At 36.6% G+C, this 16494-nt stretch overlaps 2 protein-coding genes across 3 annotated transcripts in view; one reads left to right on the top strand and one right to left on the bottom strand.

The window, feature by feature from the left end:
* Positions 1–6854, top strand: part of LOC111665089 (GRAM domain-containing protein 4-like) — a 17745-nt gene extending 10891 nt beyond the window's left edge. The window contains exons 13-17 of the mRNA XM_087177616.1: positions 455–602; positions 1535–1628; positions 1949–2039; positions 2133–2201; positions 2468–6854. Of these exons, the coding sequence (XP_087033742.1) occupies positions 455–602; positions 1535–1628; positions 1949–2039; positions 2133–2201; positions 2468–2575 (510 nt within the window). The 3' untranslated portion in view covers positions 2576–6854. The remainder of the gene's footprint in view (positions 1–454; positions 603–1534; positions 1629–1948; positions 2040–2132; positions 2202–2467) is intronic.
* Positions 6855–7494: 640 nt separating this feature from the next.
* The window catches only part of LOC111665064 (cadherin-related family member 5-like), a 19053-nt gene continuing 10053 nt past the window's right edge, over positions 7495–16494 (bottom strand). Inside the window, exons 7-15 of one of the 2 annotated variants that reach the window (XM_023419934.2) lie at positions 12655–12840; positions 12046–12136; positions 11844–11941; positions 10751–10954; positions 10554–10664; positions 10397–10463; positions 9540–9815; positions 8987–9156; positions 7495–8441 (exon numbers count right to left, since the gene is read on the bottom strand). In XM_023419934.2, coding sequence (XP_023275702.1) covers positions 7920–8441; positions 8987–9156; positions 9540–9815; positions 10397–10463; positions 10554–10664; positions 10751–10954; positions 11844–11941; positions 12046–12136; positions 12655–12840 — 1725 coding nt within the window. In that variant the 3' untranslated portion in view covers positions 7495–7919. The remainder of the gene's footprint in view (positions 8442–8986; positions 9157–9539; positions 9816–10396; positions 10464–10553; positions 10665–10750; positions 10955–11843; positions 11942–12045; positions 12137–12654; positions 12841–16494) is intronic. The other variant, XM_023419935.2, reaches the window with a different exon arrangement.

Here is a 16494-nt window from a genome sequence, read left to right as displayed (position 1 = left end):
TTATAAAGATATATATATATATATATATATATATATATATATATATGTGTAACTGTTAAAATAAACAAAACAAATCTTTTTAAAAACATATTTTAGCATTTTTTCTATTTGATTTTCTTGTAATTTATTGGCTGACACATTATTTGCCCAGATCTTTATTTCAGGCAATTTCTACAAATTATTTAAAAAAAAGAAAAAAGAAAGGGGGAAAAAAAAAGGTGTTTTAATTAAGTTTTTTAATATTTGATATTATTTTTTTATATAATAATATGTAGCAGTCACATTTTAACAACAACACAGAAACAAAGGTGATAATTCTGTCAAACAGCTGTGAACACACCTGGACAGGTGACTCTCAGGTCTCACAGCAGCTTCACTCTCTGACTGCCGCCTTAACACCTCACCTGCTGCAGATTTGCTAATCCATTACCCCCTCCCCCGTCCACCTGCTCAGGTTCCTGCGGCGGGGGGTCGAGGCAGCCTCAGCGCCGCAGCTCCTCTGGGTGTCAGCCGGGACGAGGACGGAGGACGATACTACAGCACCAAGAGAGGAGCTTTCCACGAAGTCTTCAACCTGCCGGAGAGCGAGCGCCCCCTGACAGGTGAGGAAGGAACTGCAAGGGAGGGGGAGGGGTCAACAACGTCCACACAAATCTATCATGAAGAGTTCAGAGTTCAGAAATGACTTTAAACGTGAATATGTTTTTCAGTGCAACATCTTAAAGGTCCTATATAGTCTACAGGTCTGTGTCCATGTGTAGTGTGATTATAGATCAGCTCTAGCTTCTATATTAATACTGTGAAAGTATCAAAGCCTCAGTCCACAGAGAAATGCACACAGCCTGTATTCAGAAACTGAGCCTTAAAACCAGCCGTCAGGACTTCTGGAACTTTGTGATGTCACAACAAAGCAGTCACCAAGCCCCGCCCACCTGGACCCACCATCCAAACCTTGCAGGATTTGGTTTCTCTGAGTGTTTTTACCTGAAATCTGCTTTATTTTTATTGGATCACTCAGAAAACAGTCAGCCAATCAGAAGAGAGGTTCAGAGCCTCCTCTCTTCTGATTGGCTCACAGACCTGTTGTTACTAGAGCTCCAGAGAGAAGCCTGAGAGAGGAGATGAAACTACACTGAGATGGTTTTTGGTTCTTAAAACCACAAATATATCTTCTTATGGATCAACACTTCAAATAAAACACAGAAGAAGAAGAAAATATGGAGGTTCATTAAACTACTGAGTCCATAAATATAATTTTCTTTAAGTATAAAGAACAAAAATAACTGACAGAAAAATCCAGAGAAGACTGAGACAGAAAATAACAATAATATAAACATCAGTCTTCATTTGAGTCTCTTTTATAAACAAGAGTTTCACGATCCTCAGAATATTTTTTAAGATTGAGCAGCTAAATACTTAGTGTCCTGGTCCGGTTAAATGATTCTGAACCTGAATAAACCCGACATATGTACAACATATATGAGACATAATTCTGGGGCCCAGGTGAGTGTTAATCACTGTGTTGTTGTTTCAGTGTGTGAGAACGGCTGGCGCTGCTGCCTCATCAACAGAGACAGGAGGACACCGACCGACTACATCCGCAACGGCGTCCTCTACGTCACCGAGAAGTAAGTCCTCCACCGACTCTGCAGTCAGGCCGTTAGACGTCATTCGTTTGTCTGTCTTTCAAATTTTTGATTAGTCCTTATTCATATTTTGTTATAATACGGTTCATCACGGTCTTTGTTTTCAGATGTTACGTTTCAGTAACTTTACGATAGATTTTTGTCGAGGAAAAAAACGTTGTTAACAATATTTTTCATCTGCGCTCGAGCTGGTCCCGGTCTCGGTGGTGTGATGTAAGGGGGAGCCGTGAAAGAGTCCGGTATCACAGTCTCTGAACGTCTGTGTGAAGCGGCGTGAACTGAGTCTCCTCTGTCCTCCTCAGTTATCTGTGTTTCGAGAGCTCCAGCTCCAGGTCTGGATCCTCCAAGAGGAACAAGGTCATCAAACTGCTCGACATCAAAGAAATCCAGAAGGTATGAACAGGAAAACTCCTCGTATTTATTCCCCACGTGGTTCATTACTGTTTGGTTACTGTCTCTTGAATTCGCCCTCTCTGTCCCTTTCAGTACAAAGTTTTGTCGGTGCTGCCTGGATCTGGGATGGGCATCTCCATAGCGACGCCATCCACCCAGAAGGTAAGAGCTTGTGACTTTTGGTTTTTCGATCTCCACCAACTCCTGAGAGAAATATCTGGCTCTTTAGCTGCTGAAAAACCACGTTAATGTTGCAGCTGGAGAGATAAACAATGAGCTGAAACTCACGGTAAAGCCGAGCGGAGCAGATTCATGAATAATTTAAAGCTGTGTAACATTTGAAAACTTAAAATATAAAAGTGTCGCAGCGCAGTGAAGGGCTTCCTCTCTGCCTGAATCTGATGTTCCCTCCGTTCTTGTCGTTGCAGCCGATGGTGTTCGGAGCGATGATGCACAGAGACGAAGCCTTCGACGCCATCTTCATCCAGTACAACAAGATTCTGGGCGTGGCCACAGCCGCCAGCCCAGAGACATAGTAATGCCTTCCCAAGATGGCTGCCCCCCTGCATCTGTTCCGCGTCCTCTCACCGGTGACATCCTCCAACGACTCCTGACTTCGGTTTGAGCTGCTGCTCTGTTTTTTAACCAATAGGGTCATTGATCTAAAACACTGACATTACTTTAGTGATTGATATTAAATAAGCTGATTTCAACTAATTTAAAGTAGAAGAAGAAGAGGGAGCTTTATGCAAAACATCAATCCTGAGCGTTCATTTACAGTAAGTTCTCAAATATAAGCGTCTTTTCTAATAATTACAAACACATTAAGGTTTGGTAACGAACACTGAGGACTGTACTCTAATCATGTACTGTATTAGACTCTGATACTCTTCTTATTCACTGATTATTTCCTGTTGCTTCTACTTCTTTAAAAAATTTTTTATCCCTTTTAAACTATTCTGAATGAAACACGCTTCCTGTTTCACATTAAAAGCCTCTCAGCAGCTCAAAGGGCATAAATCCTTCTGTTAAATTTGTGTCGCTTTTAATGTGAAAATTTCTGCAGGGAAACGGTTCAGAAATTGTTTTTGTTTTTTTCAAACTGAATCTCTTTTGCTCGCACAGGAAGAATCAGTGGTTTACAATCTGATAGACGCTCCAGTATAACAAGATTTCATCAGATGTTACCGTCTGCAGCCGCTTAAGAGAATTTGTGGTGTTTAAGTTTCAGGAGTGATCCAGATGTGTCGGACGGGTCATGAACAGATGTTTTCTTCTCTTGGGGGAAACACATATGAATGAATTTGGACCTAAAATGTGATACTGAAATTGATATAATTAAAGAAATATATCTTGTCTATAAGAAACTTAATGCAAAATTAAGATTCTCTTCATATCATCATGGCTGCCGAGTTACTGAGAGTGTTTTTAGATTTTAGTTTTTCTATTGGCAGATTTCCCCACAGCAGATTCTACTGACAGTAACATCACCTGCTTTAAGCTGCAATATCCTCTAGTCTAATATCTCAGTGAGGCTTTTTCAGCCTCTAACATCATGTAGCTTAAACCCTTCCCTCTGATGACTCGTCACTGATGCACTATTATTATGCTTATTTTCTAATTGTCTGTCTACTGACTCTGCGAAATTTGCGATACTTGTTATGTTTTTTTGTTTACTGATTTTGGACAGCAGACTTGAAGCTCTGCAGTGTGTCATTCTTAGTCAGTATATGACATGTTAGTGGATGAAAGGCAGCCTTATATGCACATTTTAGCGGTGTTGATTATGCTAATGTTATATTTCACGACCAGGTTGTGTTCAACAGTCTGAAAGGAGCGATTCACGACAAGTTTGTGCAGTTAAGAGACTTTGGCGAATCTGACTTGAAACACTCGAACAAACAAACTGAGAATTTTAGTAAATTAATACTTGATTAGAAGAAAATCAATCCACAGCCATTTTGATAATAGATCATTTATGTAAAAGAATCAAAAACTCTCTCGCTGATGTGAGAATTTATTGATTTTCTCTGTTTTATATATATTTATATATGAATATCTTTGGGTTTTAGACCATTGGTAGGATTTCACTTTCGACTATGGGAAACTGGGATGGACATTTTTCACTATTTAGACATTTTATAGACAAAACGATTAGTTGTCCAATTTGAAAAAATAATTTACCGAATATTTGACAATGACTTTAACCTTAGTTGCAGCCGTACAATCAGTTCTGCATGTACACATCAGTCTCTAAAACATACTGAACTTAACCTAAATATTATTTTCTAATAATGCTGGTTCACTGATTTATTTTCTCAATTAACTTTTGGTCAGTAAATGGTGAGAAATGTCCATCATAGTGCAGTTCCATTGGTTATTTAGTTTTGTTATAAAACAGAGAAAAGCAAGTCCTTACATTGGAGACACTGGAATTATGGAAAGGTGTTTTTTTTTTATTTTTTATTTGGTGAAAATAAATAATTAGAAAACACAAAACAATCTCTTTACACTAATTCTATTACACTGGAAAGTTCAGTCCACAGTGCGTTAGTGCTAAAATCATCACTCAGTTTTCTGAACATATTCCAGTTATATTTGGGGGAAAAAAGGATTTTTTTGGACAGTTGTTTTTACAGTGTTGTACGAATATAAATGTGTTTAAACCTCATTAATTTACATTAGTGTCTTCAGGGAACTGTAAAAACTTTATTAAATGACTCTGTATTGTACTTAACAGCTAAGCCTTACAATCAGTTAATATTACAGTATGTTGTTGTTTTATGTGGTGGCAAGAGACTGTTTGTATTCTATATGAATGTTTTAAGACTATTTCCTGTGCGACATTTAATCTAAGCCAGAAAAATAATCTCCGCTTTTAACGTTTTTTTTTTTGTTTGTTTTTTTGTCTTAGCTAAAAGCTAATAGGTTAATGCTAACAAAGCAGATACAACCTGTAATGTTGAAGTCTAGGTTTCTTTCACAATCAAAAGCAAATTGACTAGAAGCTAAAGCTAAATAAAAAACAAAATAAAAAACAAAACAAATGGACTTTTTTGTTTTAACTTTAGCTTCTCTCCTAGCAAAAAGCTAATAGGCTAAAGCTAAACAATTCAAAACAGCACAATGACATGAAATCCAAGGTTTTTCTTTCTTTTATCACCAATAAGCTCAGAGGCTTAAAAAAGATGACGTGTTGAAGTGTTTTTCTGATCTGTTTAATTTCTGTTTTAGGTATTTTAAGCTTCAGAGCTAATTGGCTAAAGCTAAACAATCGAAAACAAAACAATAGTTTGAAAAAATCACAGTTCAGTGAGCTTTTAGGTTTAGCTTTCCTTCATAACCAATAAATATTGAAGTTTTTTTTCCTGTTCTATTTAGCTCCTGATTTAAATGGGGTTTTTTCCCCCAATACTAGGAAACTAATTGGCTAAAGCTAAACAGGCTAAAATATAAAATTTTTCTTCTTTTCAGCTTAGCTTCTATTTCTTTTTACTTTGTACGGAGCCAGCAGTGTCATAAATTAAAAAAAAGAAAACACACAAACTATTCACACAAATTGTTTCTCTCACAATGCTATCAATCTGATCTAAATAAGGCCCTTGGATTTAAGACTTTTCGTTTTGTTTTCGACTGAAATACACTTTTTCTTTAAACATGTATTTTTGGTTAATTAGATAGCACAAATTATTATTATTATTTTTATCTCCATGAAATCTGTCAGGCTTTTTAAGTTTGCCACTAAATGAGGAAACACATTTTACAGCCAGCCAAAGTGCTGCTGTGTAAATTTTAAAACGTTTCTTTTCCTGCCAGTACCGCTGCTCTGTAACTGTAGTTCTCCGTCCCTCAGAGGAACACAATGTACTGTTATTCTGAAAGCTGACTCACCAGCATTTATCAACAATTTACTGACAATTACTCTCATTGTCGATTAATGTGCCAGTTGTTTTTTCAGGTTAGTCAGTTGATTAGTTGTCTACAGAACAAAAGAAAATATTTCCTCAAGGACAAGGTGATGGCATTAATGTCTTGTTTTGTCCGACCCACAATCCAAAACCCAAAAAATATTCAGTTTTGGAAAACAAGGAAAAGCGGAAAATTCACACATTTGAGAACCTGGAACCACTGAGTGTTTGACTATTAATTGATTGCCAAAATAGTTTCTGATTAATATTCTGTCAATCGACTAATCATTTAATTGACTAATATTTGCAGATGCAATCGTTACAGATGTGATCTTTTGACCAAAGACAAATTGTCCAAAATGGAGGATGTTGTCGTTTTTAGCTCAATCAACTTTATAACAAAACTAAAGTAGGTGAAAGTGAAATAAATTTTCCCCAAAATAAAACATATGAAACATCCAGTATAAGTTTTGATTTAAAAAATGAACAATTGAATGAATAATCTCTCGGTCAGTTTTTGGTGGGATCTGGGCAAAACTCTTTCATTGCCAAATCTTTTGTAGTTTTTAATTGTGTTTCTTGTGAAAATGTTTTTAGATTTTTCATTGACACTAGTCGTTAACGCCACGTTGCCTCATTCAAACTTTTTGTTTGGCGCATTTCCTGAACATCTTTGACTCTGAATCTTCCTCAGTTTGTTTGTTTGTGGTTTCCTTTTTTTTTTGTTTTTGTTTTTTTGTGGAAGTTACGTAAACTCTGTCGACCTGTTGTGTGTATCGAATGTAAGGGTTTTATAAAATGGTGTCGTTGTACAAATAGGTGTAAAGTTTTTAAATGAAATGATACTTGTTGTTAAAATGTGTTGTACATTTTTTTTATTTAAGTAAAATCAAATGTCAAACACTGACACTGTCTCCCGTTGTTGCTTCTGTGAAGTACCTGCTTCGGTCTGTTGGCGTCACCATGTGGAGGTTCGACTTCTCGTTATTAAAAACAAAAAAGTTGGAAGACAGGAAATTGAAACCTTATTCCTCAGTTTAAGGGGTTTATTATTATTACTACACAATATTTTTGGTTTGAGCCAAACATAAACAAACTTATTTACATTAGTTTTCTGCTCTTTAAGCTCAACGTGTGTTAATTATTTTAGTGGAACTGCTGAACGTTTCTGCTAACTGTTGGTTATTTGATGGAAGTTCAGACTTTGTTTCTGTCATAATGTTTTACAGTCGTTAGTATCAGCAGGGAGAGTTTTTATTATCTTACACAGTAACAGTAGTTGTGTTTCTGTTTTTAATCATTTGCTTTTGCTCTCTGTGCATTTCTGGTTTGTCACATCAATAAACAACCAACACAGCCAGTAAATAATTAAGCCAAAAATATATTTTTCCACAAACCTTTCCTCTTGCAGTGTTAAACCATGTTTACCAGCAGCTATACTGTTGTTAAACTAAATATAGAGGAACTTAAAGAACAGAACCTTCATTCTCTGCTGTTACCAACTATTATACTGTGTGTCCATCATATAAAACACGTGTGTGCACAGCTTTGAAGATATGTTTAAAACACATGTCTGATTTTACTGAGCATAAATCAATGAATACACATTATTTCAAAAATCTCCTCCACTAGGAGTTCACAGACACTGATCTCAGCAGGCTCAAACTACACCAACATAATATCTTTATCAGGGTACACTGCATTCATTACGACACAAAGTATTTACATAAAGAATAAAAGTTGTAAAATGTTCAATTACTTCAAATCCAAAGCACTTTACTCAGGGTGAGGCTTATAAATTAAGACATCTGAGTCATCATTACTTTTTTTTTAAATCTTTCAATAAGGTGTTCAGTCATGTTTTATTTCACTGTTCCTCTGTCATGACTGATAAGGACTTGCAGCAGATTAATTTAACATTTTATTATAGGTGGTTCCCGCTCTGTCCTCGTCTTTCGGCTCCTTTCCCAGATCAAAGGTCAGTGGTCAGTGCGTCATAACCATCGGACTCCTCCAGCTTCACCCCGAGTCCACTGTCCAGATCTGAATCGGCAAAGACGACCTTTGGGGGTTTTGATGGCTCGCTGGACGACTCGTCGTCTTCGTCCTCGCTGTCGTCCTCTCTGCTGTCTGGGATGATGACCACCTCATCCATGGCGTTGGGGTCGATGTCCTCCTTAAACCAAACTGACTTGTATCCCTCCTCCATGCGCCTCTCTTTGGTCAGGATCGGTTTCACATCTTTCTCGTTGTCAGCCTTGTCCGAGCCCGCCATGCTGGTGTCGTCAGACAGGAAGGCGTGCAGTGGTGCCAAAGACTTCATGATGGCCTCTTTGTGCGGGATGCTCTCTACTGCTTTTTGTGGCTCTCTACCAGCCATTATGATCCCCCCGTCTGGGCCACCGGAGCCCATGCTTCCTCCATCTTCATCGTTCTCGAAGGCCTCGTTGGTGTACTGGATGCCCTCCTTAGGACTGCCTGAACCTTTAACCAACTGTGGAAGGACGATACAATCAGGGAGGGAAGACAGTTTAAAACCCTGCTGGGTTTTGGGTAATTCTTAATTAAGAAAACATGAACAGGAGAAGCCAGGAATCGAACCACCAGCCTCACAGGTAATGGTCAACCCTTATGCCTCCTGAGCTGCAGCCACTCCCATCGATTACACAAGAGACTGATTGGTTGCAGCCTGACTCTGCAGGATGGATACTTGTGTGTCTCTGGCTATTTTAGGTAAGTACATTATAAATCCCCTTGTCCAGAGTCAGCCTCCAATTTTACTGGTCAACTATTCTGTAATTAAGGCCCAGCTGTATTTAAAACCTATATGAGATATTGGTCCTGAAGTCAAAGGTAACAGTCTAGGACAGTGATGGTCAACTGGTATCCGACCCCCCCGAAGCTTCCCATTCAACCCAATGTTCCAGTATTTAGGATACCTAGCTTTTGTCTTCTTCTTGAGGATTAGCAAACATTTCTCTACTCACTGTATTTGCCCTTACTCCGAACACTTTAACAAACTTTAATCTTTGAACTCACAGAGCTTCGAAACACGTTGGTTTCATAGATCTTCCTCCAGTCTGCTTTGCCTTTCCTCAAGCGATGGACGAGCACCCCGATGACCACCAGACAGATTAACAGCAGGACACCCAGGGTCGCACCGAGTGCTGCCATGTCCACCGGCCCATAGCCGCCAGACGGTATGATCACTGCAAAAACAAAGGTCACTCAATAAAGGTAGGCCTGTTTAAATCTGGTAGCAACTTTTCAGAAGTAACTGCTATCACTGCACAACAAAGCGTTGCTGTTTGTGGTTGGTCTCTTTGAATGTCAACAAGACACCTTTCCTGGTCAAAGATGACCACTGTGAATAACCTTTACATGAACATAGAAATGGATTTTGGTGTCTTCTGGTTTGGTTTCCATCTTGCATTACACAGAACAGGAAAACTCTTTTCTGCTTCACTTTGATTTGAGGTAAGTTTTGCTAACCTGGGGATGGTTGCTATCACCTTTGTTGCTAGCTATGCTTTTCCATAAAGGGACAATATTTTATATGACAGAGAAGCTATTGCGAGAAACGTGTGACCACCTGTGGGAGGGTGAGCTGAGCTGCTTCCTTCAGTGGTCATACTGGGATTAGTGGTTGAAACACTGCCCTCAGTGGACATAGTGGAGTCTGTGGTGGAGGTTATGCTTTCACTGGTTGTGCTGGGGATGGTAGTTGAGACGCTGTTGTCAGTGGACATAGTGGGGTTGGTGGTGGACACGATATCTTCCGTGGTCTCGCTGTTGGTGGTGGATTCCCCTATGGATGTTGAGGTCATAATGTCTGTAGTGCTCAGAGGCAAACTGGTGGTGGTGAAACCTGGGAGGAGAGCACACTTTGAAGCTTAATGGTTTCACCTCATGTCCCTGTTGGACAGAAAGTTAATTTTCGCCTTGGTTTAATTACACACCTGACTGCTGCAACATTGGCAACAAAAAGCCGTTGCACTTGACGGTACTGAATCTGTTTTAGCTAAACTGATGAAAGTGCTGCCAAACACTGACACCTGCATGAAGATTGGATGAAAAGGTCTTTGTCCACATCGAAATTAACTCTTACTTGTTTGTGGAGACATCCAAGCAGACCAACCACGGGACTGTGTTACTGTGTGCATGGTATGTGTATACACAAATCAAAAAGTCAGCCCCTGTCTCAGTCTCACTGATGAGGCAATACCTAGGTACTAAATTTACATCCTGGTTCCTCAGGTTGAAATGCAGGTAAACTTTTGTTAATATTTATACAGAGTTTTGTGGTGGAAACGGGGCAATCATTAACCTTGAATTTGGTTAAAACAACAAGTCATCAGTGGATCTTTTGATCTGCACTGAGTCCCAGAAAAAGCAGAGCCAGGGGGGGTTTGTTTTTAGTCGAGGCCTCTGTGACGGTTTGGTTCATACCTGATGTCACCATCACCGAGAGCTGAGCTGTAGCTGATTCATCGTTTGATGTATCTTTTGCCATCACCTGGAATTTGTGAAGATGAAGTCAAGTGCTTGGTAAAAAAAATAACCTATCATTGAGTCACTTTAGCCTTTATTGGATTTGTAAACTCACTTGCAGGGATAACGTGCCCTCTGGGAGATCCTTAGTCATGAATAAGTGGCCGTTAACGATCGAGAAATCATTGTTCCCGATAGTGGAGTAGGTGATGTAGGGATTTAGACCCTGTTTGAGCAGAAATGAAAAGGTTAGCGCTGCACATCATGTGACAGAATTAGAGAAATGTACAGACTCTGGAGTCAGTGTTTTACATCAGTGGTAGTGTAGTCGTCATCTGTAGCGATGATCTGCAGCGGCGCGTCCTTGTTCTCTGGGTCCATAGCCATGGAGCCCACTCCGGTGATGATGCCTCTGTAGCTAGGCCTCTGAAACTGAGGAAGGTGGAGACTCTTCTTCTGAACACTGATTGAGACGGTGGTGGTGGTAAACTGGTAACTGTTCGTCTTCTGCGCAGCCTAGGAGAGGGAAAACATACCGGAAGGTAAACATAAAAACAGATGGTGGTGGAATAACTAAGTACTAATTCTGAGGTATTTGTACTTTACTTAGTAAATAAGTATTTTATTTATTTAAGACTTTACATATAAGAATCTAATATAATCCAATGCATATGGTTCCCATTTATTTTGGTTTGTGACTCCTTTAGATGTTTGTGAGTTGTTAGTATTTTCACCAAGTAATGATTGCTCCCTTAAATAACCATTCGAGGATAGGTGAAATAATTCCAAGTTGTCACAACAAAAGTCCATCAAATGTTTATATATTATGTGTGTATCAGAATTTTGCTTTTTCTTTCCTCTCCCATTAATAATCTCATGACCCCTTAAATTTATCTTGTGGCCCTTTTGGAGGGACTCGACCCCTAGATCTGACACCACCAGTCTACAAAAACTAATATTATATAGCAGATATGTGCACTGTAACAGTTTCAGTTTCAATTTCAGTTGGACTTTAGGAGAATGGTCTAGACCTTCAGACATCAGGACCAAAATTTGCTCTGACCAAAAGAGGTAGTCTGGGTCTGGATCAACCTGAACCGTGGTTTGGTTCGTTCACAGTGTCAAAACACATTTCTGGATGTTTCAGACTTTTGGACCCATTACAGGAAGTTGAGGGAGGCTCATCGCTCATTAAACAATAAAGGAAGAAAAATAACCAGAAGAGAGGTAAATGTGAGCCGTGGCAGCACATGAGCGAGAGGAAGTATTTCATTGTAATTTGGTCTGACAACGTAAGCAAAAGAGAACAAACAAAATGTGGAACTTATTATTCTCATTATTTTCTGAGAGCCGCCATGATGCCATGTTTTGAATGGATAAAAGCATGTGAAAGTTTTCTTTTTACCAGCACTGTCAGACTGATTGTCTCCAACTTGCTGGCCGGCTTCAGCATGCTGATGTTCCCGGTGTTGGGGTTGATCTCAAAAAGAAGCTCATCATTTCCTAAAACACAGACAGACTGAGCTCTTCTACCTGCTGATAATCAACAGCTTTTACAAAAGAAAAACAAAAAAAATTTTTTGTTTGTTATAATCCGAGCTGCTCACCGCTCAGAAACGAGTATGTTATCGCTTCATTTATCGCAGAGTCTCCATCAATGGCGTAAAGTGGTCCCGGTTGCAGTGGTAACAGTCCGGTCTGCAGAGAAGAAAACACTCTTTTCATCATCATCATGTGTCTAACAGAGTGGCTGAAGAGGTGAAAACACAATTTAGGGGTTGTATTAAGGTCACAGTCTCCTCCGAACAACATGCTTGTGAGATTGTCTAACAGTATCTCTTTTTCAAGAACACAAAGACACACATAAGACAGAGTTGCTGGAGGGAGATTGGTACAGTGGCCCTGAAAACTCAGAGCACTGTAAAAAGAAAACACATGCAAATAGAATAGCGTTCACTAACCTAACAGCATGTGTGCAACAGGAAACACAATCAAACACAGAACACAGAAATGAGTAACAAAAGTTTTAAGCAGATGTTTAAAAGTGGTGAAAACGTGAGCATTTCTGTATTTCTGGTGCTTTTTTCTATATTTTTAGTGTGTTTCTGTGTTCGCTTCGTTTTCATGTTAATCTTTGTGCTTGTGTTTTCTTAAATTGTTCTGTTGAGCTTTCAGGGCCACTGCACTTGGACACACTGAACTTTGTAGATCCACACCTCTTGTTCGTTGAGGACGACCTTGCCGGTGTAGCCGGTGCTCTGGCAGATCACAGCACCCCCCATCTCGTGCATGATGCAGGGCTGGAACCACGGTGGCCTGTTGTCCTTGTCTAAGATGGTGACCATGATGGTGGTGGTGGCGGTAAACGAAGGCCTGGCATCTGTTGTTGCCAACGGTGTGTCCTGATGAAAAAGGAGAAACAACAATTGAAACCTGATTATTTCAACACAATACAGAAACACGCAGCAGAACTCTGAGAAACTGTACTGAAACTAGTCTCACAGGCTTACCTTTAGAGAGACTAAAGCTTTTTTACATTTAAAGCCACTTAAGTGTTTCTTTCTGTTCTTTGTTCTTTCTATTTTGGAAATTGGAAGAATATCATATATTGACATTTATGTCTAGCTAATAGAAATATATTGTATTTATGTTTATGTGTTGCGTTGTATTATGTATTTTTATATATATGTATATATTTCTGTATTAATGTATTTTATGATGTGTGTTTATATTACAGGCATATGTTAAGAAATATGTATCCATCCCAAAGCCTGTCCGATTATGTTCATATTATATATGTAAATATAAAAGATAGACATGTATGTTTAAATTTAATATGAAATTATAAGGAAATCATATAAAATTTGAATAAGTAATAAAGTTGCATTTTGTGGTAATTATTTCATATATTATACACTTTTATTTAATATATCCAGCGGATATATATATTTCATAATAGTGTTTCCTCTTATAAGTGACACATATGGCACATATATAACTTTACTCATGACATAGGGATAATACGTCATAAGTCATAATATAACAAGGAATAAAAAGTCTAAAAAGTCATATCGTAGTAAATCATTAGAAAACGCCATAGTATAGTAAGCTATAAAATGTCTTAGTATAATAAGGCATAAAAATGTCATATTATAGTAAGGCATGAAAATGTCAAAAAACGTCATAGTATAGTAAGGCATAAAAATGTCAAAAAACATCATAGTATAGTAAGGCATAAAAAGTCATAGTATAGCAAGGCATGAAAACTTCATAGTATAGTAAGACATGAAAATGTCAAAAAACGTCATAGTATAGTGAGGCATAAAAACGTCAAATTATAGTAAGGCATGAAAATGTCAAAAAACATCATAGTATAGTATGGCATAAAAACGTCAAAAACATTATTGTATAGTTAGGCGTGAAATTGAAAAAAAAAGTCATAGTATAGTAAGGCATAAAAAGTGGAAGTATAGTAAGACATGAAAATGTCAAAAAAACGTCATAGTATAGTAAGGCATAAAAATGTCATATTATAGTAAGGCATGAAAATGTAAAAAAACGTCATAGTATAGTAAGGCATAAAAACGTCATATTATAGTAAGGCATGAAAATGTCAAAAAACGTCATAGTATAGTAAGGTATAAAATATCATGGCATAGTAAGGCATGAAGACGTCATAGTATAGTATGGCATAAAAAAGTAAAAAAAACATCATAGTATTGTAAGGCATAAAAATGGCATAGTATAGTAAGGTATAAAATATCATAGTATAGTAAGGCATAAAAATGTCAAAAAACATCATAGTATAGTAGGGCATAAAAATGCATAGTAAATTAAGGCATAAAAATGTCAAAAAACGTCATAGTATAGTAAGGCATAAAAATGTCAAAAAGCATCATAGATATAATAGGGTATAAAATGTCATAGTATAGTAAGACATAAAAACGTCATAGTATAATATGGCATAAAAACATCAAAAAACATCATAGTATGATAAGGCATAAAAATGGCATTGTATAGTTAGGCATAAAAACGTCATAGTATAGTAAGGTATGAAATATCATAGTATAGTAAGGCATAAAAATGTCAAAAAAGGTCATAGTATAGTAAGGCATAAAAATGTCAAAAAAGGTCATAGTATAGTAAGGCATAAAAATGTCAAAAAAGGTCATAGTATAGTAAGGCATAAAAATGTCAAAAAAGGTCATAGTATAGTAAGGCATAAAAATGGCATAGTATAGTAAGGTATAAAATATCATTGTAAAGTAAGGAATAAAAATGTCATAGTATAGTAAGACCTAAAAATGTCAAAAAAACGTCATAGTATAGTAATGTATGTAATATCATAGTGTAGTAAGGCATAAAAATGTCAAAAAACGCCATAGTATAGTAAGACCTAAAAATGTTAAAAAAACGTCATTGTATAGTAATGTATGAAATATCATAGTGTAGTAAGGCATAAAAATGTCAAAAAACATCATAGTATAGTAAGACATAAAAACGTAAAAAAAAAACGTCATAGTATAGTAATGTATGAAATATCATAGTGTAGTAAGGCATGAAAATGTCAAAAAACGCCATAGTATAGTAAAGCATAAAAATGTCAAAAAGCATCATAGTATAGTGAGGCATAAAAATATCATAGTATAGTAAGGCATGAAAATGTCAAAAAACATCATAGTATAGTAAGACATAAAAACGTAAAAAAAAACGTCATAGTATAGTAAGGCATAAAAATGTCAAAAAATAGCAAGGCATGAAAATGTCAAAAAACATCATAGTATAGTAAGGCATAAAAACGTGATATTATAGGAAGGTATGAAAATGTCAAAAAACATCATAGTATGGTGAGGCATAAAAATGGCATAGTATAGTAAGGTATAAAATATCATAGTATAGTAAGGCATAAAAATGTCAAAAAACGTCATAGTATAGTAAGGCATGAAAATGTCAAAAAAACGTTATAGTATAGTGAAGCATAAAGACGTCATAGTATAGTAAGGCATAAAATTTAAAAAAACATCATAGATACAGTAGGGTATAAAATGTCAGTATCATAAGACATAAAAAGTGATAGTATAGTAGGGCATAAAAACGTCATACTATAGTAAGGCATAAAATTTCAAAAAACATCATAGATATAATAGGGTATAAAATGTCATAGTATAGTAAGACATAAAAACGTCATAGTATAATATGGCATAAAATGTCAAAAAACATAATAGTATAGTAAGGCATAAAAATGGCATAGTATAGTAAGGTATAAAATATCATAGTATAGTAAGGCATAAAAATGTCAAAAAACATCATAGTATAGTAAGGCAAAAAAATGTCAAAAAACATCATAGTATGGTAAGGCGTAAAAATGGCATAGTATAGTAAGGCATGAAAATGTCAAAAAACATCATAGTATGGTAAGGCATGAAGACGTCATAGTATAGTATGGCATAAAAACATAAAAAAACATCATAGTATGGAAAGGCATAAAAATGGCATAGTATAGTAAGGTATAAAATATCATAGTATAGTAAGGCATAAAAATGTCAAAAAACATAATAGTATAGTAAGGCATAAAAATGGCATAGTATAGTAAGGCATAAAAATGGCATAGTATAGTAAGGTATAAAATATCATAGTATAGTAAGGCATAAAAATGTCAAAAAACATAATAGTATAGTAAGGCATAAAAATGGCATAGTATAGTAAGGTATAAAATATCATAGTATAGTAAGGCATAAAAATGTCAAAAAACATCATAGTATAGTAAGGCAAAAAAATGTCAAAAAACATCATAGTATGGTAAGACATAAAAACGTAAAAAAAAACGTCATAGTATATTAAGGCATGAAAATGTCAAAAAAACATCATAGATATAATAGGGTATAAAATGTCATAGTATAGTAAGACATAAAAACGTCATAGTATAATATGGCATAAAAACATCAAAAAACATCATAGTATGATAAGGCATAAAAATGGCATTGTATAGTTAGGCATAAAAACGTCATAGTATAGTAAGGTATAAAATATCATAGTATAGTAAGGCATAAAAATGT

This window comes from Seriola lalandi, unplaced genomic scaffold, assembly GCF_002814215.2.
Source record: "Seriola lalandi dorsalis isolate HSWRI2012SDOR001 ecotype SW California unplaced genomic scaffold, Sedor1 jcf7180002054614, whole genome shotgun sequence".
NCBI classification, from domain to species: Eukaryota; Metazoa; Chordata; class Actinopteri; order Carangiformes; family Carangidae; genus Seriola; species Seriola lalandi.
Note: the sequence above shows the minus strand (reverse complement) of the source record. Positions and strands in the feature narration are given on the sequence as shown.